General features: G+C 40.7%; 1 protein-coding gene across 1 annotated transcript in view; it reads left to right on the plus strand.

Moving 5' to 3' along the window:
* The first annotated feature begins 4,844 nt into the window (after positions 1–4,844).
* Positions 4,845–22,916, plus strand: part of Dcp1a (decapping mRNA 1A) — a 57,679-nt gene continuing 39,607 nt past the window's right edge. Inside the window, exons 1-3 of the mRNA XM_070018519.1 lie at positions 4,845–5,097; positions 7,252–7,292; positions 10,273–10,400. Of these exons, the coding sequence (XP_069874620.1) occupies positions 4,903–5,097; positions 7,252–7,292; positions 10,273–10,400 (364 nt within the window). The 5' untranslated portion in view covers positions 4,845–4,902. The remainder of the gene's footprint in view (positions 5,098–7,251; positions 7,293–10,272; positions 10,401–22,916) is intronic.

Consider the following 22,916-nt stretch of genomic DNA (forward strand, 5'->3'; position numbering starts at 1 on the left):
AACCAATATATTATTTTGTTTCACATCTCCTTTTGTCAGCCCTTTCCTGTTTATAAAGCAGCCTGTTGTGCTCAGTTCCTCAGAACATTCAATGTGTTTGTATTTTGTAACATTTTTACAGATTTCTTTAATGTCCGGCTCTGATGCAGACAGGTAGATTCTCCAATCATGCTTCTGTATTATAGCAAGTATATTTGGTTGCTGGGGCTGCATTCTATATATTCCTTCAAAGAAGTATGAAGTATTGCAGGATTCTAGAACCACAAATAAAAGCCAATTCCATGATACATGGATTAAGATTGATTGGGAAACATTGTAAACATGTGTGGAAATGTAATGATGAAATAACTCCCTTCATAAGCTTATTTTTTAAGTCAATTAGATGTTTAAGTGAAAATTTGTTATAATCTTGCCTTTTGACAGTATTTGTACAGGAATAGATAGCAAGGAGACCAGATGGCTGCCTAGGGTGAAAAACTTACTAGGCCAACTTATAAAAAATGGTAGTGAAAATATAGTAGGAGATCAGATAAAGCCATGTCTTCCAGACTATAGCAGAGTCATTGGGTTTTACATTGGAGAAATGGGAGGTTTGTAACTGACCAAGTAACACAGTTAAGGTTGGAATTAAAAAACTGATTACCTGAGTTGTATTCCAGTGTTCTTTACCTCAGACAGATCATTCCATTCTTTTTTCTTTTTATTCTTCTTTTTTTATTTTTAAGATATGGTTTGCTACGTTTCCCAGGCTGGCCTCAAACTCCTGGGTTAGAGTAGTCCTCCTACCTCAGCCTTCTGAGTTGCTAGAACAACAGTTGTGCACCATTGTGTCTGGCTTGGTCCCATAATTTTAAATGGTAACTTTCAATGCTGTACTGATGTATTGAACTGAAGGCCTTGAATTTGCTAGGCCGGTGATCTACAACTTGAGCCATGTTTCCAATGCTCAGACTGGCCTGGGCTTTGATCTTTTTTTTTTTTTTTTTTCCATTCTGAGGGCTTAAACTTAGGGTCTAGGCACTGTTCTAAATTTCTTTTGCTCATGACTAGCACTCTACCACTAAGCCACATTCCCAGCCCCTTGATCTTCCTTCTTTTGGTATCTCGTGTCATTTGGGATGACAGGTAGGCATTGTTGTGCACTTGTGCTATTGTACTTTCCCAATAGCTGGAATAACAGGCAAGAACCACAATTCCCAGTCATTGATTAAGATGGTGTCTCTCAAACTTCTTTTTTATACCTGGCTTGCCTCAAATCTCGAAACCTCCAATCTCCACCTCCCAAGAAGCTAAGTTTACTGACTTGAGCCACCACACTGGCTTAAATGGCAACTTTTCTTTTCAATAAAGAGGTTCAATGTAGAAGAGAGAAGAGGTGATAGTGATGAGTTTTTAAGTTTTCTTTTATAATTATTTTTCTTAAATATTTGAAGCCAGGTAAGATAGCAGACACTTGTTATCTCAGCACTTGGAGGCTGAGGCAAGAGGACCATGAATTGGGCTACAGGGTGAGACTCTGCCTGACTGAAAAAAATTTTTTGTTGTTGTTGTTTTTTTTGGGTCCGGTCATGGGGCGTGAACTCTGGGCCTGGGTGCTGTCCCTCAGCTCTTCAGCTCAAGGCTAGTGCTCTACCACTTGAGCCACAGCGCCACTTCCGGCTTTTTTCTTCTTGCTTATGTGGTGCTGAGGAATCAAACCCAGGGCCTCAAGCATGCAAGGCAAGCGCTCTACCACTGAGCCATCTTCCCAGCCCTGACTGAAAATTTTTGATGTAGAATAAGCCTCCTTTCCTTACCACTAGCATTTTGTGTAGATTTCAATGAGTTGGGTTTCAAGATGCATTCACTCACTAATATTTATTGAGAATCTACTCTATGCTATGGACTGGGCTATCTACTGGTGATCTAGTAGACTAAGCTGCCATCTTGTCTCCCAGTTTATTGTCTACAGACACAAGAAAACTCTTAAGGTTTGATTCACAAATATAAGAAAATATTAGGGCTCAAAAAAAATAAGGATGATTTTCAATTCCAAAATATTTACAACTTCCAGATGACTTCAAAGCTATATAAAGTAGATCAATAGTAGCATGTCTGGGTCGTCCAAAATGATTTTTAGAGACAGAGTTTTACTATGCAGACTAGGTAGCCCTTAAACTTTCAGTCATCCCGTGTCAGCCTCCCAACTGCTAGCATTACAGGCATGAGCCACCACACCAGACCAAAATGCATTTTGAAGTGATTTTCTATTCTAAGTATGAGAACCTAAAATATCTTGCTCTTCTTTACTAGTTTATCCCTGCTCAATCAAAAACTGTAGACTAAGGGCTGGTGGCTTGGCTTAGTATTAGAGCACTGGCCTAGCTAGCTGCGTTCAAACCCCAGTACTGCCAAAAACAGTTGACTGAGAGAAATCATTTTAGGAAATATATGTAAGGGGGGAAAAAAAACTAAATGCAGTGCCAGGTGTGTCATTTGAATTTAGCAAAAGGTAAATGTATTATCTATTTAAATTTCATACATGTACTTTAGTCAGGCTACAGATTCTTCAAATGGACAGAAGGGAAGAAGGCTCCTGCTCTCAGCCAGTAAGAGGAAGAAAGGCAACTCTTTTTTTTTTTTTTTTTTTTGGTCAGTCGTGGGGCTTGAACTCTGGGCCTGGGCGCTGTCCCTCAGCTCTTCAGCTCAAGGTGAGCGCTCTACCGTTTGAGCCACAGCGCCACTTCGTTTTCCTGAGTGGTTTATTGGAGATAAGTGTTTCACGGACTTTCCTGCCCTGGCTGGCTTTGAACCGCAGTCCTCAGATCTCAGCCTCCTAAGTAGCTAGGATTACAGGTGTGAGCCACCGGCACCTGGCTAGAAAGGCAACTCTTGTATGTAGAATAAGACTCGACCATAGAAGGCAAGATTCCCTGGATTCTATCACCAGAATCTCTGACCAACATGGAATTTTGAGCCACTGGCTTCTTCCTAACGGGTATGAATTAAACCATATGGAGATGATCAAATCTTCCCTGCCTCACCACTGGCCAGTGAAACAAACTGGAGCCTGTACCTTGCTTCCTTGAAAAACACATGCTCATACCTGGTGTACCAATTCAAGCACCACCTCCTCCTTGAAGCCTCCTTTTCCCAGACAACTAAATTAGTAGCTCCATCTTCTACGTTTCAAGGATAAATGTCTGTAGCATCATCCCTGGTTATTTATATTATCCTATTTCTTTCAATGTCTCCTAGAGCCAAGATGTGCTAGAGTTAAAAGCTCCTAAGTGGCCACCAATTAATGATGATAGTTTCAATAAATACTTATAGGAGGGAGAGAGAATGGTATATCTTTCTTTGCCTGCTTTTGTACATGCTTCATGCCTGAATCTGTAACGAATATAAGACTTTTCTTCCCATTGACCAATGACCCTGGGATATAAAATTGTAGACAACACAAATATGTCATGTTATTCTGGTAAAAAAAAAATGTGGTTTTGTTTTCCTTTTGCTTTCAAAAGGTTTCCATTCTGTTGGGCTGTATTTCCAATCAAAGGAAAAAGAATGCTTTTTAACAAGTCTGGGAGGATAAAGCTTCCTATAGTTTCCATACCTCATTTTATTCTTTAACTAGTATCTAGCTCTTTATATCGTTTTAAATTGTTCAAAGAATGAGTCATCTATTTAATACTTTAAATGATGCAAGACAAACGCAAGTCCTCAAGGAGTCTTCCCTAGACTGGAAAGACAGGAAAATTAGAGGCTAAAGTGGATAGGAAAGACTACTGTGTAATTCTGAACTAGACAAAGTTACCCCTCCTAGTGCAAGGACTTTCCAGAATCTAATTGCCGGTCTAATCCCTCACCCCGTTGCAAGAAAGTGGCCCAGAGGGGCTGTTGCTGGAAAATGGGTTGGGGGACGACTAAGTGGAGCTATCTGAATCAGTAGTGGGAAACCTACAAGGCATTTAAAAATAACAGTACAAAAGGGGTAGTGCCAGGATGTCATGATTTCTGAACAACTAGAAAGGACTTGTCCACCTGACCTTTTACAAATCTGATTATGCCTATTTTGTGTGTAACCAGCTTGTATAAAACCCAGGGTTTCCCCTCCCTCGGGTTCTTGACTTCTTTCTGGCACTAGCCTGGTTCGAGTGGCCCCCAATAAACTCCTTTATCCTCTCTGAAACGTAGTGTTGATCTGTGCCAGTCTGCGCTGCCATAAAGTTACTTTGATGATTTTAAAAGTGGCTCACGCCTGTAATCCTAGCTTCTAAGGAGGCTAAGATCTGGGGACTGTAGTTCAAAGGCAGCCCGGGCAGGAAAGTCCAACCAACCACCAGAAAACCGGAAGTGAAGCTACGGCTCCAGTGGTAGGGCAGTAGCCACGAGCGACCAGGCCCTGAGTTCAAGCCCTTGGACTGGCACTCTCCTGGGGGGGGGGGGGGGAGCTTTCTAACAGCCGTGATAAGCCCGGGTCTGAGCTGAGCTTCCCCCTTGCCACGCTGCTCTGTGCTTTCTAAAAGGTCCAAGGACCCCTGAAATTCCCCTGTGGTGCGCGGGACCTTTCCCGCGCCGCTGCGTCCCCGACCCCAGCCGGCACCGCGAAGGCGCCCAGCCCGGCCCGGCAGCGTTCGGAGGAGGGCGTGGACGGCGCTCGGCCCCGGGTCTGAAGTTTTAGCTTACTGGGAAGTAGCGCCGGCCGCCCGCTGGGCGGCTCCCACCTGCCACCGCCTACCCAGCTCGTTCCTCAAGCTGATTGGCCCTGCGGGAACCGGAACCCGGCAGATGAAGGCGTGCGCGGGCGGCGGAGAGGAATAACTCCTGCACCACCACCCCCTCAATCCCCCCGCCCTGAGTCAGGCCCGGAGAGAGAGCGGAAGTTGAGAGGGCTGACGGAGCTGGGGGAACTGTGCCTGGATGGAACCTTCCGGTCCGCGGCTCCGCCCCCGCCGAAGGGGCTCGGCTCCGAAATTCAAGATGGAGTCGCCGAGTAGGGCTGGGCAGGAGATGAGTCTGGCGGCCCTGAAGCAGCATGACCCCTACATCACCAGCATTGCCGACCTCACGGGCCAGGTCGCTCTGTACACCTTCTCCCCCAAAGCTAACCAGTGGGTGAGTGCGGCCTAGTCACTGGGGACGCCTGCCCGGCCACCCCTCTTAAAGGGACAGCGCAGGCTGCTGGGGGAGGGGGGGCGACGAGGCAGGAAGCCTAGACGGTGAAGGCGAGGCCAGAGCCTGTCCTAGAGTCCGGCCCGACCCTGAGGGGTGACGGAGTGCGCTGGTTTGGGGTGGGGCGGGGGGAATGGGAAAAGCTTGCGGGAGCGGCCTCGGGGGGAAAAGCCGATGGAGGGGAGGATTGGAGCAAGATCAGTCCCTTGGGGTCGAGTCTGGGGACCGGGGCGACCTGCCCGCTCTACAAATGCGTGGAGGATATGTGACTGGTGACACCCACAAGGTGCTCAAAAACTTGAGTATGACGTTTTAGGATTATTAGATAAGTTGCACATACATAATTAACAAAATAAACACCCTTCGTCTCCCCACCCCCAACATTCGTAAATTATAGACCCCCTTCGCAGAGGTCATTTGGATTTGAAGTTTGAAATCCAATTAATTCTTGGAAGAGAATGGGAGAGTGAGTCCGCCTTTAATCGAGCTACACCATATTCCAGAGTTTGGGAAAAGATTTCAAGGCATTTAGGGAAAGGCCTTTAGGTTAGTTGCATTCTCCAAGATGTGTTGAGGGAAACAGTGATGTCACCTCTGAATACTTTCTTCAGACTTAAGATACTTTTAGGTTTCTGTGCACTGGAGGGAGGATTCAAAAGTTTATATTCAGTTTGTTCACTAACTCTTCTCAGCCCCTCCTTGAGGCACTTTAGTTGTTTGCATAATATTCCCATTTCTTGTAACTGACTTCCTAATTAACTCATTTATCTATAACCTTCACTTACAATCCCTAAATGATGGTTGTATAGAATTGATCAGTAATTGGCATTCACATTTCACTGAGCAATGGAATCTTTAAACTAGGCATAGATTATAGTAATTTTGTGAAAATCATTTGGCATTTGTGAACAATGAATTCAAAATTTTTCTCCATCTTCTTTTCCTCTTTTCTTTGTTGAAAGCCACAAGGAGTAAGATTATAGATGATTTTATAAATGTAACTGTTTTAAACTTTGCCCGAATTTGAAGTGCTTTGAGTCATTTTTGTTGGCCTGCAGATAAATTTGTTGAAATATAAATTGCAAGCAAATAAATGTAGGTCACAACTTAATATTTGTTTCTAGTTTTTCACAAAGATATTCAACATTTTAAAATCTTGGATTGTAGAATTCTGTTTCAAATGCTAAAACATGTTCACAAGACTTCACAAGAATAAGGGTGGGACACAGAAATGAAGGGACCAAGGAGAAACAAATGGTGCAGTGGTAGTACCTACTAGACACTATGTTGAAAATGAGCTGTACAATTTGTGGGTAGGGACAGCAGGGAAAAACTGGGAGAGAGGGAGAGAAGAGGTGAGACATTGTCCAAGAAGAAATGTACTCATTACCTAAATTATGAGCCTATAACCCCTCTATACATCACCTTTGTAATAGCAATTTTAAAAATTAAAAAAAAAAACAAAACCAATAGCCAGGTGCTGGTAGCTCATACCTGTAAACGTAGCTACTCAGTGAGATCTGTTGGAAGCTAGCCCGGGCAAGAAAGTCCTTGAGCCTCTTATTTCCAGTTAACCACCAAAAAGTGGAGCTGTGGTTCAAGTAGAGCACAAGCCTTGAACACATTTTTTAAAACTCTGAGACATTTTTAGCTTTTAAAAAATTAAAGCTATTCTACAATCTTCTGTACAAGTTAAAAAGAAAATACTACAGAGGCAGGTATGTTGTATTGAAAGTTGCATATGCTTATGTATGCATCAGTAGTTTGTAGTGGATACATATGAAACTGATAACAACAGTCTGTGGGGAAGATGACTTGCTTTTCCTGTTCAAAATGATTGATTTAGGCCCAACCAGATGGCTTACATTTTAATCTTGGCCACTCAGAAATGGAGATCAGAAAGTCTACAATCCTTCTTTTTCTACAAGCTGGGAACATGGCTCTGTTAGCAAGTTTAAGGTCCTGAGTTTAAACCCCAATATCTTCAAAGAAAGATAAATTTTACAGTTTGGAAAAAAAATGGTCTTAACTATGAAGTATTTCTCCATTGCAACTACTTGAGATTGGAAAACTAATAGACTTATTTTTCTATTATAGGAGAAAACTGATATAGAAGGGACTCTATTTGTATATAGAAGGTAAGCTTTTAAAAATGTGTTTCATTTTTTTAGTGGTAAAGAACATTGTCCTATGAAGTAGTTCATTTCTGTTTGTCCTCTCTGGTTTTTATCCCTCCATGTGAGATACTAAGCCAGCTAGGTCCCTAGTAATGAATGAGTCTGAAATACATATTTGCCTCCCCCTAAATTAAAGAGAGTGAGTCTATGTGTAAAATATAATATGTACATTATTGCTATAAAGTAGTTGACAGGCCTGTTTCCCTGTTCAATGATTAAAAAATTAGAGGTTATCTTCAATGACTGGTTCTGCCCCCTTCCCAACCCCATTTCCCCCAATGGTCTGGATTATAGATAGCACTTTTGGTAATATGTAGTTTGAGAGTACTTTATAGAGAGACTAGATTATTCATATTGCACTTTTTTTTTTTTTTTGGCCAGTCATGGTGCCTGAACTCTGGGCCTGGGCGTTGACCCTCAGCTCTTCAGCTCAAGGCTAGTACTCTACCACTGGAGCCACAGTGCCACTTCCAGCTTTTTCTGCTTATGTGGTGCTGAGGAATTGAACCCAGGGCCACATGCATGCGAGGCAAGCACTCTACCACTGAGCCACCTTCCCAGCCTGAGTTGCACATGTTTTGTTTTCCACTTCTTTGAGAATTTACCATCTTAAGAATGTAATTGGGAGCCTGGCGCTGGTGGCTCACGCCTGTAATCCTAGCTACTCAGGAGGCTGAGATCTGAGGATCGAGGTTCAAAGCCAGCCCGGGCAGGAGAGACCGTGAGACTCCTATCTCCAATAAATCACCAGAAAACCAGAAGTGGCGCTGTAGCTCACGTGGTAGAGCGCTCACCTTGAGCTGAAGAGCTGAGGGACAGCGCCCAGGCCCAGAGTTCAAGCCCCACGACCGACAAAAAAAAAAAAAGAATGTAATTGGGCCAGGCACTGATGGCTTATGCCTGTAATCCTAGCTACTCAGGAGGCTGAGATCTGAGAATCGTGGTTCAAAGCCATCCTGAGCAGTAAAGTCCATGAGACTCTTACCTAAAGCTGGAAGTGGCGATGTGGTTCACATGGTAGAGCAGTAGCCTTGAGGAAAAAGGAGCTCAGGGACAGCACCCAAGCCCAGAGTTCAAGCCTCAGGACAGGCAAAAAAAAAAGAATGTGATGGCTTATAGCTCTTGTATTGCTAGACCACTGAGAGGCCCTAAAGGCAACTGACAGGATATGAGGGTCATAGGGTGCTTGTTTCCCTGGACTCTTCTAAGATCTTCTGACAGAAGAAGGTTCCCTTATTTTCTAGAGCTTAGGTGGTAGCAGCCAGGAGTCACTATTGAGTCCTGATTTTTTTTTTTTATTAGCTTTTCAGGCTAGCCTTTCTCCATTGTTGCTAATCTAAAAGATTTTGTTATTTTCCTCTAAATTTCTGTATGAAGCTTTGAGATCTTGTCTAAACACTCACTTAAACAATGATCTTAAGTAAGTGCTTAGGTATTTATATATGAAGCTCTTCTTTCTTTGACACTTTGTTTCCTGTTACACATTTTCCTCCTTTAAAATATATATTCTCAGCCCTTCATTACTCTTATTAGCAATGTAATAAGTCTCAAAGAAACTTTAGCTCTTACTAGTACTGTGGTATTTGCGATATTTGGAAAATACTTTACTGGCCTTATTTTAAGATATAAAACAGATCTGATTGTGGAAAATAGTAGATTTAGTACAGTGAGTGGCTTGACTATCCACTTCATGGAGGCTTATGTGGCATTGATTCTAATAAAAGGAGAGTCAAGAAATTCTTTTTGGGAAATAATGAAAATATTTTACATGTGTTAGATAAAGGTATATCGAGATGTCAGATTATCGCTTTGTAGGAACCACTAGGACTTGTAAGAATCCTGGATTTGGGGCTGGGAAGGTGGCTCAGTGGTAGAGCGCTTGCCTTGCATGCCTGAGGCCCTGGGTTTGATTCCTCAGCACCATATAAGCAGGAAGAAAAAAGCCGGAAGTGGTGCTGTGGCTCAAGTGGTAGAGCGTTAGCCTTGAGCTGAAGAGCTGAGGGACAGCACCCAGGCCCAGAGTTCAGGCCCCACGACTGGACCCAAAGAAAAAAAAAGCGGTTGCCTATGTACTGGGTTTGATCCCCAGTACCAAAAAGAAAAAAAAAAAAAAAAAAGACAAGAATCCTGAATTTGGGGTTTTGAAAAAGCAAAAAAAAAAAAAAAAAGGAAATTGATTTCATTGTAGACAGTTCTGTACCACATTTTATATAAATGAATATTTCTCCAAGCAGGCTTACTGTTTGTCTGTGTTTGGATATATCTGTTTAAAAATAAGTGATACAGGTCAATAGAGAAGGGTTAGAGGTATTAAGACCGGGATCATTAATTCTAAGAGGCCTTGAGAAGGTGACATTTGAGCAAATGCTTGCTGAAGATGTGCATATTTGGGAGCAATAGTCTAGGCAGAGGTTTTTAGGTAGAAACATATCTGCAGAGAGTTTGGCAAGGAGCCCAGTTTGACTGAAGCAAGGGAATCAAGGAAGGAAACGTAGGAGATGAGGTGGTGGGGTGTGGTAGTATCAAGTAGATCCCTGTTGGCCTTTATACTGAGGCACTGATTCCTTACAGACTTTTGAGTAGAGAAGGGGTATGACCTGTCTTAAATTTTTGTGTGTATGTGTGTGCTGGTCCTGGGGCTTGAACTCAGGGCCTAGGTGCTATTTCTGAACTTTTGTGCTCAAGGCTTAGCACTCTACCACTTCAGGCACAGCTCTCCGTTTCTGACTTTTTGGTCATTAATTGGAGATAAGAGTCTCATGACTTTCTTGCCCAAGTTGGCTCCAAGCCATAACCCTCAGAGTAGCTAGGATTACAGGTGGGAGCCCCTGGCAGAAAATAATTTTATGCAATATACTTTTTTTTTTTATGAAAATCAAGAAGTAGACAGCATTTCTACAGATGGAAAGGTAACTACAGATTTTCTTCTATTAAATCTAAGGTCAGCTTCGCCTCACCATGGTTTTACCATTGTAAATCGGCTGAATATGCACAACCTAGTTGAACCCGTGAATAAAGATTTGGAATTTCAGCTCCATGAACCATTTCTTCTGTATAGAAATGCAAGCTGTGAGTATATCTGTTTACATTTAATATCGAGTGACTAGTTTCCACATATTTTGGAGTTTAAATTATAGTACAAAATATAGCCTATACTCTGTTGTATTATAAATGAGTCTTTTGGCAAGATCAATGTTAGTTTGTTGTTTGGCCGGTAATAGAGCTTGAACTTAAGGCCTCACACTTTCACTTGCCTTTTTCACTCAAGTCTGGCACTTGAGTCACACCTCCACTTCCAGCTTTTTGGTCATTAAGTGGAGATAAGATTCTCATGGACTTTCTGCCTGGGCTGGCTTTGAACCACTGTCCTCAGATCTCAGCCTCCCTGGTAGGTAGGATTATAGGTATGAGCAATCAGAACTTGGCAAATTTTTAAAAACTAGTTCTATAATTGAACATACTTTTTATAGCATAATAACCTATTAGTTGATACTATTTATTAACTTTTTTCTTCTATGAAAATAAGCTATACTCCTTGTTTTGTTGTACCACTAAATTCTTGGCTGGCCATGTTCCCTGAGTGTCAGGACCTAGTTTGGAAAAAACAAGATGGGAACAGATACTGATACTTCTTTCCACAGAAAAAGTACTGTCTTTGCCCTGAATAGTGGTATTTTTCCATCTTTTTATTTAACTGAACATCTCCTGGGTATCAGGATAGCTTTTGTACCAAAAGCTATCATGCTTCAATGGTAAAGATACAATAAAATAGTTAACCAAAATCAGAGATGCATGATAGGCACTAAGTTGGAGAGTTAGGATTGTAACCCTTTTTTTGCTTCCTCATCCAGAGTCTTTTCAAGGTCTTTATAGTCTCTAATAATGATTAATGCAGCCACCAAAGGTGAGGGTGCCCTTTCAACAAAATACAGTATGAATATTTCTCAGGGGATTACTTCCTGATAAACATCTAAACTGCCATATTTATAGCTTCCTATCAGTTACTTGCCATTGTGCTTATATGGCTGACTGGGAGCTGTGGCTTGGCACGTGAGGCCCAGCATAAGAGAATACAGTTTTAGGTTGAATCATCTGTGCTAAAAAGTATACTTGGCAGTTGGGAACATAGCTCAGAGGTCACTTGCCTGTAGGAGGCCTGGATTTCATCCCTATCACCACAAAAAAAAAAAAAAAAAAAAAAAGTACATTAGGTCCTAGTATTTTAGTATGGGGATTGAAGGTATGGATAATTGACAGAGAGCAGTCATTTTGACATTAACTGTAGGGTTATAAGAATTGGTTCTGGTAGCAGTGTGATTATTGTTAGATAAATGTTGCTGCTAACTTAAAAAGTAAAAGTTAACTGTGTTTGAATTTCACCCAACTGGGAGGAATTGAAATTGGGACTGGGGGGTATCTTCAGTATAAAACATACAAAGTCAGTAGATACACATCCTCTAACAACCTGAGTGAAAAGTAGTAAAATCTGTTAGAAAGCTGACAGCCCCACATTTTTCATCACTTGTTTTTAAATATTTAAGTGAGACAAGATCTATCTCTTGATATTTCAGTAAACTTTCTCAGATAAGTACCTCTCAGATTGTTAAAAGTACTAAGAAATGCCTTTTAATCTGTGAGTTCATATAGATTTATTTTAAAATAGCATAATAATAAACATGGTTATTCACGTGGCTATTTTCTTTGGGATAAACATTCCATTAAGCTGGGCGCCCGTGGCTCATGCCTGTAATCCTAGCTACTCAGGAGGCTGAGATCTGAGGATCGAGGTTCAAAGCCAGCCCCGGCAGGAAAGTTCGTGAGACTCTTATCTCCAATAAACCACTAGAAAACCAGAAGTGGTGCTGTGGCTCAAGCAGTATAGCACTCGCCTTGAGCTGAAGAGCACAAGGACTCTGGCCAAGCCCAGAGTTCAAGCCTCACGACCGACCAAAAAAAAAAAAAAAAAAAAAAAACATTCCATTAATGGGAAAATTTTACCAAAAAAAAGCAGATCTTTTTTTTGTTATTGTTGGTCATGAGGCTTGAACTCTGGGCCTTGGCACTGTCCCTCAGCTCTTCAGCTCAAGGCTAGCCCTCTACCACTTGAACCACAGCTCCTCTTCTGGTTTGCTGAGTGGTTTGTTGGAGATAAGAATCTCAGGGACTTTCTTGGCTGGGCTGGTTTTGAACTGTGATCCTCAGATCTCAGCCTCCTGAGTAGCTAGGATTACAGGCGTGAGCCACTGGCATACAGCTTTTTTTTTTTTTTTTAATTGAATAGGCTTACCGTAATCAGTGAGACTACTCAGAAGGCTGAGATCTGAGGATTGCAGTTCGATCCAACCTGGGCAGGAAAATCTATGAGACTCTTGTCTCCATTTAATCACACACACACACACACACACACATACATACATACATACATACATACATACATACATACATACATACATACAAAAAAGCCAGAAGTAGAGCTGTGGCTCAAGTAGTAGAGTGCTAGCCTAAAGCACAAAAGCTCAGGGACAGAGCTCAGGCCCTGAGTAGGCTAATTCTGCTTTTAACTTTCTGGAAACTCAATATGTATTACTCCTAATAGTCAGTAGGGAAAATGATTTGAGAGACTCATGAATCTAATTACTATTTAGCATAAGACTAAATTGTATTGTATTTCTCTCACTAGTAAAGAGATCTATGAAATTGAAATGTGACATATAACTGAACCATAATCAAATAGAAACTAACAACAGAACTTCAGTTATTTGGAAATGTATTTTAAAACCATGTATAGAACCAGTTAAAGCAATCAACTTAATTACCAACCTTATTCTGTGAAAACATAGCTATCTATACTATAGTCTGAGATTAATACAAAATTGTCAGTATCCTATAATTATAGCCCCATTTTAATATTGTAGATTAATTTACTGTGATGACACCTTAAGTCATCAGTAGTATTTATTAGCACATTAACAAGCATGTACTTAAGAAAAGTAAACTAATGCATTTTAGAATGATTTTCAACAAGGGACAGAAAAAAAGATTTCTTTCCTTGAACAGAATACTCACTTTACCAAGTTATTCCATTGGGGAAAGTATTTAAAAGAAAAGCTATGTCAAGAAGAAGTGCCAAGAAAGTATTCAGTTGGGCCGGGCGCTGGTGGCTCACGCCTGTAATCCTAGCTACTCAGGAGGCTGAGATCTGAGGATCGCGGTTCAAAGCCAGCTGGGGCAGGAGAGACCGTGAGACTCCTATCTCCAATAAACCACCAGAAAACCAGAAGTGGCGCTGTAGTTGAAGTGGTAGAGCGCTCGCCTTGAGCTGAAGAGCTGAGGGATAGCGCCCAGGCCCAGAGTTCAAGCCCCACAACCGACAAAAAAAAAAAAAAAAAAGTATTCAGTTGGAAATACTAAAGCCTCTCTAATGTGTGAGTTTTGTCTACCTAGTTTTAAAAGTAGAAAATAGTTTTATCAGGTGAGTAAGCTGTTGAGTTGTTTAGGGATTTGTTCTGTAAGTAAAAAGTTAGTATCTGATTATGCATCTATGTAATTATACCTGATTCTATAGCTATTCTTTTGTTGCTCTCCTGTGGGAAATACCACCAAGATACCTGACCCATTTAACTAAAATTATACTTTCATATTCACCTTCTTTCAATCAGATAAAGTTTTAAGTTAATGTGAGAGAGCATTGAACTGAAACTTTTTCCAGTTCTATAATTGTTTTATGCACTTATATTTTTAAGTTTTTCTTACATACATGACTATTCATACCCACATATGCCATTCCCAAGAGAAATGTGAAATCTTGGGAAATATTTTTATTAATCAAGGCCTTAAATGTGGTAATTCTCTCTAATCTTCAGAAACAGTATATTTCTGTTCTGCACAAGGCCACAAAAGGCTTTTAATGGGGCTTCAATGAAGAATGGCATGTTGTACATTTTGTAGTTTTTTGTTGTTTTTTTTTTAACCAGTCCTGGGACCCTAATTCAGGGCCTGGGCACTGTCGCTGAGCTTCTTTTGCTCAAGGCTAGCGCTCTACCACTTGAGCCACAGCACCACTTCTGGCTTTTTCTGTGTATGTGGTACTGAGAAATCGAACCCAGGACTTCATGCATGCTAGGCAAGCACTCTACCACTGAGCCACCTTCCCAGCCCCCCCATTTTGTAGTTATTGAGCAACGGTGATATTCCTTCCCGTCACCTTATTATTCTGGTTCCCAACTTCATAACAGATTGAAGAAACAAGACATTCAGATACTTAGAAGCTTGCTCAAGAGTCATAAATGAAATATAGAATAAATGAAAGATATAAATGAAAGATTAGTGAAAGATGTACAATTCAAATTTAGTACTTTGGTCTTCAGAGGCAATATTCTTTCTACTGCTGAAGCAGTAGAATTATTTAATTCCTGCATCCACACTCCAGAGAAATGCTGTCCATTAGAACTCTGCATTGGTTTAGGTTATTAAATTCCTTTGAATTTATATAGCTATATGCATTGTTAGCAACCATTGGATAAAAATCTAAAGCATGAATCTGTACACTAATGTATGTTTAGTTCTTCCATACCTGAATCAAACAACTGCTTAGGAAACTTGAGGTAAAACATATCTCTTAAGTCATTCCTTTTTGAAATATATAAATGATTTTTAGGTATAGAGAAGCTACAGAATATATCCTTAAGGGTGGCTTTGCCCTGGTAACACTTTTTTGACATTGGATTTAGTTTGCATATATTTCTAGGCTTTGTCATTTTACTGACTGTGACGTTGGATAAAATGACTTAAATAGCTGATCTGACGTGCTTATTGTAAAAAGGCATCATGAGTATAAGGTAGTTTGTCAGTCACTTACAAATATGAACTATATCAGACTGTCTCCATCCTAAAATCAAGCTAAAAGATCTTACTAGTGAAGCAGTTGTAGGGACTTAAGTATTATCAAGATTCTCGTCTAAACCATACCTATAAAATGCTTCTTCTGTCCCTTCTGAATAGTACCATAGATACATTTGAGAATTCTGCTATTCTGTCTCTCTCATTCCCAACACTTCATATACACTAGGTGACCACTCTACCACTAATACCAACCTAACATCTCACATATGCAAGGCAAGCAAGCACTCCACTACCAAGCTATACTCCTAGCTCTCTTTGTTTCTCTTAACAAGTATTATTTTCAAATGTTTCAGGAGCCATTATTAGCAGCCTGGACTTTGAAAAAATATGTACATTAAAATTTTGAACTCTTAGTACTGTGATGATACACACCTACAGTCCTAGTTACTTGGGAGCTGGATGTAGAAGAGTTTTTTGGGTGGTTGTTATTGTTTTGCAGGGGGGACAAAGGGGCTGTTTTTGCCAGATCTGAAGCTTGAGCTCAGAACCTGGGCGCTGTCCCTGAGCTTCTTTTGCTCAAGGTTAGTGTTCTACCACTTGAGCCACAGTACCACTTCCAGCTTTTTTGGTAATTTATTGGAGATAGGAGTCTCATGGACTTTCCTGCCCGGGCTGGCTTCAAACTGTGATCCTCAATTCTCAGCCTGCTGAATAGCTAGGATTACAGGCATGTAATTACAGGCATAGTGCCAAGACTGGGATAGTTTTAAGCTCAATCCAGGCAAAGCAACTGAGACCGTGTTTTTAAAAACATACATACAGGGGCTGGGAAGGTGGCTCAGTGGTAGAGTGCTTGCCTTGCATGCATGAGGCCCTAGGTTTGATTCCTCAGCAACACATAAGCAGAAAAAAGCCAGAAGTGGCACTGTGGCTCAAGTGGTAGAGCACTATCCTTGAGCTGAAGAGCTGAGGGACAGCACCACGGCCCAGAGTTCAGGTCCTACACACAACAACAAAAAAAAACATATACAAACAAAGAGGACTGAAGGTGTGGCTGAAGTGGCAGAGCACTTGACTAGCATGCATGAGACCCTCACTTCAGTCTTTTTGTTTTGGGGGATGCTAGAAATACAACCCAAAGCCTTTTGCATGCCATACAAGCACTACTGTATCAGAGTCAGCCCAAAATTTTTTAAATTCTCAGTGATAACAGTTCCAATCAGTGGATCTTTTGATGTTGATACAAAGGGATTTTGTTTGGATTTTTGGGGTAGGGATGTTTGTTTGCTTGATTTACTGTATAACATATACATTATGAACAATCTGTCTTTGCTTGCAAATAGACTCTTTTAATAGCTGCTTGGATTATAAAACCATTCCTTGGAGACTTTAAACTAGGAGTTCCGTGACATACACAAATCTAAAAAAGTATTCAGTTCTTGTACAGAGACATCTGGACAGAAAATCTTGCCTCCATAATCATAAAATATTAAATGAAGAGTATAGCCAAAAAGGAAGTAAGGGACATTTCCATGGGCCATGGGACACAACAAAGTAAAATTGAAGGCAATGACAAGAGGCACTGAGCTGACTATGACATCAGCTATTAAGAAGTGTTTAGAGGTGGGAGTTTCCCTTAATTAAGCATGCTGTTAGTATTGGTAGATGCTACTCAGGGAGTAGAGATTGGGAAGAATGTGGTTTGAAACCAGCCCAGGCTGAAAGTTAGCCTAGTATAGTGCCATACTCCTGAAATCCAGCTACATGGAAAATGTAGACAAGAGGATCACAGTCTGAAGTCTAGAGCAAAAAAAAAAAGAAGAAGAAGAAGAAGGGGGCTAGGAAGGTGGCTCAGTGGTAGAATGCTTGCCTTGCATGCATGAGGCCCTGGGTTTGATTCCTCAGCACCACATAAGCAGAAAAGGCTGGAAGTGGCACTGTGGCTCAAATGGTAGAGTGCTAGCCTTGAGCTGAAGAGATCAGGGACAGTGACCAGGCCCAGAGTTCAAGCCCCACAACCAGCAAAAAAAAAAGGGGGGGTGGGGGGCTAAAGGTATGGTAGAGTGTGAGATCCTATATTCAAACCTCAGTAGCGCCAGGGGAAAAAAAGTGTATAATAGCATGAGGATATCATACTTCATAAAGTGGAAAGTTAGTGCTGAAACACACTCGTTAGTATATGCCAGATCTAATTGGAAAGATCCTGTTCACCAACCTGGAGTGGTGGTAATCAAGTTTGTCTATCTCAGTCTGAGTTATCAGTTAAAAGAAATGTGTCCCCTCTAAAAATTATAACCATGAGCCTTTCCTCATATAAATTTGGGATTCAAGTTATTACCACTTATTTTGTATAGTTTCTATTCAAGCCAAGAAGCTAATATAAAATTAATCATTAGCAGGTAAGTACTCTAGGATACTTGGCAGACACAAATACAAAGCTCTTTGACTAGATCCTTCAGGCAGGTTGCCCAGGGATTCACAGATAAGCTTCCACAAAGTCTTCATGGTCCCCAGTCACTCATTATCCAAGGAAGTAATTCTCAGTGAGTGAGAGGTAAGGTATAACAAATAGCAGGATTATGTAACCCTTCTGAAAAACTTTAGTTGATAGAATAATCAGTTAGCAAGGGGTAAGAACATCTGGCCTACAGGCTATATAAGGACCTCAAAATTATGTGGCACAGGACAGACTCATGCTTCTCATTGGTTGCCTACAGCCCACCTATCTGTATTGATTATTTGGGCCCACAAATGATGTAACATACAGCTAAATGGTCCTTGGCAGAAGAAAAGGTTCCTAACCCCTGATAGAGACTTTGGTGGATACAACTGCCAAATGTAGATTACAAAATAAACAATAAAAAATAGAAGAATCAAATGCTATTAAAGTAACAGGCAGATTCAAAAGTAACCAAGTAGAACTTACAGAAATTAAATTTTTAATTACTGAAAGAACCTCTACCTGTATTCAACAGTTAATTAATGATAGCTAGAGAAAATTGGTGAGCTAGAAGAACCATCTGAGGGAATACAGATGCATCTCCCAAAGAGGAAAAGAAAGGGAAACAGGACAGAGAGGATAAAATTATAACATCTAATATTATGGATAAAATTAATAGTAAAGTAGAGAAAATATTTGAAGAGATTATGATTGCGAATTTTCCAGTGTCCATAAAAGATGTCTCAAATTTAGGCAGTCAAATAGACCCCAGGCACAATAGAAATAAATAACCACCTGTCACATTATAGCAAAGAAAGAAAAGCAACCAGAGGCTACTTAAGATGATGTATATTCACAGGAGCACCAGTCACTGATGGATTTCTTAAATAACTGAGGAAAAACAAATCAGTAATCCAGGAGAACATAAAAGCCAAGTGCCAGGGCTCATACCTATAATGCTAGCTACTCATGAGTCTTAAGATCTAGAGAATTGAGGTTTGAAGTCAGCCTGAGAAGTCACCAAATTAGCAAAGAGCTAATCTAAAGTGACAGCTGAGCTAGCAGGCCAAAGAAATGTGATAAAAATCACATGTAGATAAAAGGAATAAAAATAATGTAGTTGAGGGCTGGGAAGTTGGCTCAGTGGTAGAGCCCTTGCCTTGCATGCCTGAGGCCCTGGGTTCAATTCCTCAGCACCACATAAGCAAAAAGAAAAAAGCCAGAAGTGGCGCTGTGGCTCAAGTGGTAGAGCGCTAGCCTTGAGCTGAAGAGCTGAGGGACAGCGCCCAGGCCCAGAGTTCAGGCCCCACAACCGGACCCCCCCAAAAAATAAAATAAAATAATGTAGTTGAGAGACGATTTTAAACTGCATAAAATATTAAATGGAGACTGTAGCTAAAAGGGGAGTATAAGGGACATTTCTATGGACCACAACAAAGTAAAACTGAAAACTAGTATCTGGTCTGCCTGAATTGCAAATTGAATGTTAAAAATCCATAGTTACAGTGAGAAATTTTAGCAGGTCACCTTAGTAATTGTGTGTGTGTGTGCGCGCGCGCGCACGCGCGCGCGCATGTGTGTGCACACGCTTGTCTCGGGGTTTGAAGTCAGGGCCTGGACACTGTCCCTAAGCTTGCTATTTTGTTTTGTTTTTTTCCCCTCAAGGCTAGCACTCTACTACTAGAGAAAGAGAGATTAATCAATTGAAGATAAAGTCTCCCAGATTTTCTTACTCAGCCTGACTTCAAACCTTGATCCTCAGATCTCAGCCTCCTGATGTAGCTAAGATTACAGGCATGAGCCACTGGTGCCAGCAATAATACTCTTAAAAGCAGAGTTAGGGCATGTAGGACATCCATCCTAAAAAATTAAGGAGTAAAGGGAAATCTGTGTAAAAATTTTTAAAAGTGTAGGGTGCTGGTGGCTCATGCCTATAACCTCAGCTACTCAGGAGGCTGAGATCTGAGGATCACAGTTCAAAGCCTGCATAAGCAGGAAAGTCTGTGAGTCTCTTAACCACCAGAAAACCAGAAGTGAAGCTGTGGCTCAAAGTGGTTTTGTGCAAAAAATGCTCCGGGACAGCATTCAGGGCCTAAATTCAAGCCCCATGACTGACAGGAAAGAAGGGAAGGAAGGTAGGAAGGGAAATTAATTGCAGAAAGTAGAAATTGCAAAAGAATAATAGAGCAGATGCACAAAACAAGTTTGTAACATGATTGATCCATCAACAATAAAAAGAGAAAAGGGCTGGGCTCTGGCGATTGCACCTATAATCCTAGCTATTTGGGAGGTTGAAATCTGAGGTTCAAGGTTTGAAGTTATCCGGGGCAGAATAATCCATGAAACTCTTATCTCCAATTAGCCACCCAGAAAAAAAGCCAGAAGTGGGGCTGTGGCTCCAAGTGGTGAAGTCCTAGCTTTGAGCACCAAAGTTCTGGGACAGTGAAGGGGAGATGGTGGAGGGAGAGGAAAGAGAACAGAATTTGGCAATATTAGGAGAATTGTATTTGTATACAAAGATTTTTTTTTGGGGGGGGGGTGGTCAGTCGTGGGCCTGGGCACTGTCCCTCACCTCTTCACCTCAAGGCTAGCACTCTACCACTTGAGCCACAGCGCCACTTCTGGATTTTTCCTCTTATGTGGTGCTGAGGAATCAATCTCAGGTCCTCATGCATGCAAGGCAAGCACTCTACCAATGAGCTCTACCACCTTCCCAGCCCCACAAAATTTTTTTTTGTCGGTCATTGGGCTTGAACTCTGAGCCTGAACACTGTCTCTCAGCTCTTCAGCTCAAGGCTAGTACCACTTGAGCCACTGCACCACTTCGGGTTTTCTGAATTACTGGCAATTAAGAGTTTCACAGACTTTCATTCCCGGCCTGGCTTTGAATGGCAGTCCTCAGATCTCAGCCTCCCGAGTAGCTAGAATTACAGGCTTGAGCCACTGGTGCCAGCTTCACAAAGATTTTTTTTTTTAAGGATTTTTTTTAAAACAAGAAAATAGTATGAAGAACTTTTGCCTGTATCCTCAGGCATGAAAACATCTGAATGAACTCAAACAAATGGTTTTAAAATCTCTCCTAACACATCTAAAGAAAACACAGCAAATGGTATTAGGACAGGTTCTCCATATAGAGACACAGCCTCTGAAATGGCAGATTCAGAACTTACACATTTTTTACCTTATTTTTACAATGAATTTACCTCCTTAGACCAGCAAGATGGTGAGCACCTGCCACAACAACACCTCACTAATGTTTCTCATAGAAAATGCTTTTCCCAATCATATTAAGTGAAGTAAGCCAGTCCCAGAGAAAGTTAGGCCTCATGGTTTCCTTATTTGCAATAAATAGAATATGTATAGGATAATCTTACCAGATGAGCTGAAAAGCTCAAACGCTATGTACATAAAAGTTGATGCCAAGTGAAATCAACCCCAAGATATGGACACTAGAGGTCTGAGTTGTTGTTTTAAATGTACTGGGTGATTTTTGTTTGTTTGTTTCCCTTGTATGTTCTTCCCCCTATGGTATATCCCCTGTTGTCACTGTACTTGATTTTGGTACCTTGCATCTTGTATATACATTTGTCTAATCTGGGGAGAGGAAGGGGAATAACAAAATGGTGAAACAAGGACACAGGATGACCCATTGCAACAATGAGACCCACAGGACAGTATATTGGAAATGAACTTTACAACTTCAGTCGGGGGTGGGGGGAATGTTAGTGGGACAACAAGGGAAGGGGTAACAATGATCAACTAATGTACTCATTGCCTCATTCATGTAACTGTAACCCCTCTGTACAGCAAGCGTGCTTTTCCCCAAGACCTCCATTAGGGGTCTTTGAGGACTACTTCTGTGGTACCTCTTAGGAGTGAAAGTGGTAACCTGATGTCTGCAAATATATACTTTGTATAGTGTGTGTGTGTGTGTGTGTGTGTGTGTGTGTGTGTGTGTGTGTGTGTGTGTGTGTGTGTGTGTGTGTGTGTGTGTGTGTCTGTGTGTCTGTGTGTCTGTGTGTCTGTGTGTGTGTGTCTGTGTGTGTGTCTGTGTCTGTGTGTGTGTCTGTGTGTGTGTCTGTGTCTGTGTGTAATATATCTTGTGGGACTATGAAGCTATGAAGTCCCCCAAGAATTTTGAGCAATTTTAAAAATTTTGTTTTTGAACTAACATACATTTGTTAATACATATGAAGAGGTTTCATTGTGATACTTCCATACATGCACAGTCTACTTTGAACAAATTCACCCTTCCTGTATTCCCATTTCCTCCTTGAGCAATTTTTTTTAGAAGTCTAAAACTTGATAGGTAAATCAAAAAGAAAATGAAATCTAACAAAACTGTTTTCTTGGGTTTTTGTTTTGTTTTTGTTTTACAATTAGACAATAGTCAATATAACTTAGTTAATTGACATTATTAAGGTGCAGATTTGTGATACCCACAAGCTCTGTAAAAATCAGTACTGGGGCTTGAACTCAGGGTCTGGGCACTTTCCCTGAGCTCTTTCATTCAAGGCTGACACTCTACCACTTGAGCCACAGTTCCACTCATGACTTTTTGCTAGTTAATTAGAGATAAGACTTTGCTGTCTCATCTGGCTTCAAACCGCACTTCTCACTACTTAGCCTTCTTAGTAGCTAGAATTACAGGCGTGAGCAACTGGCACCCAGCTCAGTTCTGACATTATATGTTTTATAAGAAACTGTTCCATTACTGCTTTTTACTTTGTTTTTAAGTTAACAAAGGTAGTTATTTAATTCATAAGCAAACCTTAATTTAGTGATAGATCATTTTCTAGATGCTAAACTATATACACTAAAAGTTTGGTATACTTCTAGAAATTTTTTTTTCTTGTCTTTAAGTTCTATTGTTTCCTTAGAAAACTATAAGCAGAAGTCACTAGGGTATATTGGATCCTTCAATGTCAGAAATTCCTTACCTTCCTGGTAAGGGTCAAAGATAGTTAATGATATATGATGTTACATTAAGCCCTGAGTTATTCATGTTTATTCTTCATCTGTGGATCAGTGGGAAAAAGTGATTTAAGGTCTGTATATTAAAATAATTAGCCTAAAATACTGAAAATCTGATCTGCCAGAGAGGTATAAAGATATTTACATGTTTTTCTTGGTTGTTTTCAATAATAAAAGTCATACATTAACTAGAATTTTCTCTTCAGTCTAACTTTATAATGACCTTAGGAAAATTTTAGCCAAAGATAAGTGATTATTTTATTTCATGTGTGTGTTAGACTTGGCATCTTCGCACTGGAAAGTAATTGCTTTTTTAACAAAGACAGCTT

This window comes from Dipodomys merriami, unplaced genomic scaffold (genome assembly GCF_024711535.1).
Source record: "Dipodomys merriami isolate MVZ:Mamm:240054 unplaced genomic scaffold, mDipMer1.0.p SCAF_13, whole genome shotgun sequence".
NCBI classification, from domain to species: Eukaryota; Metazoa; Chordata; class Mammalia; order Rodentia; family Heteromyidae; genus Dipodomys; species Dipodomys merriami.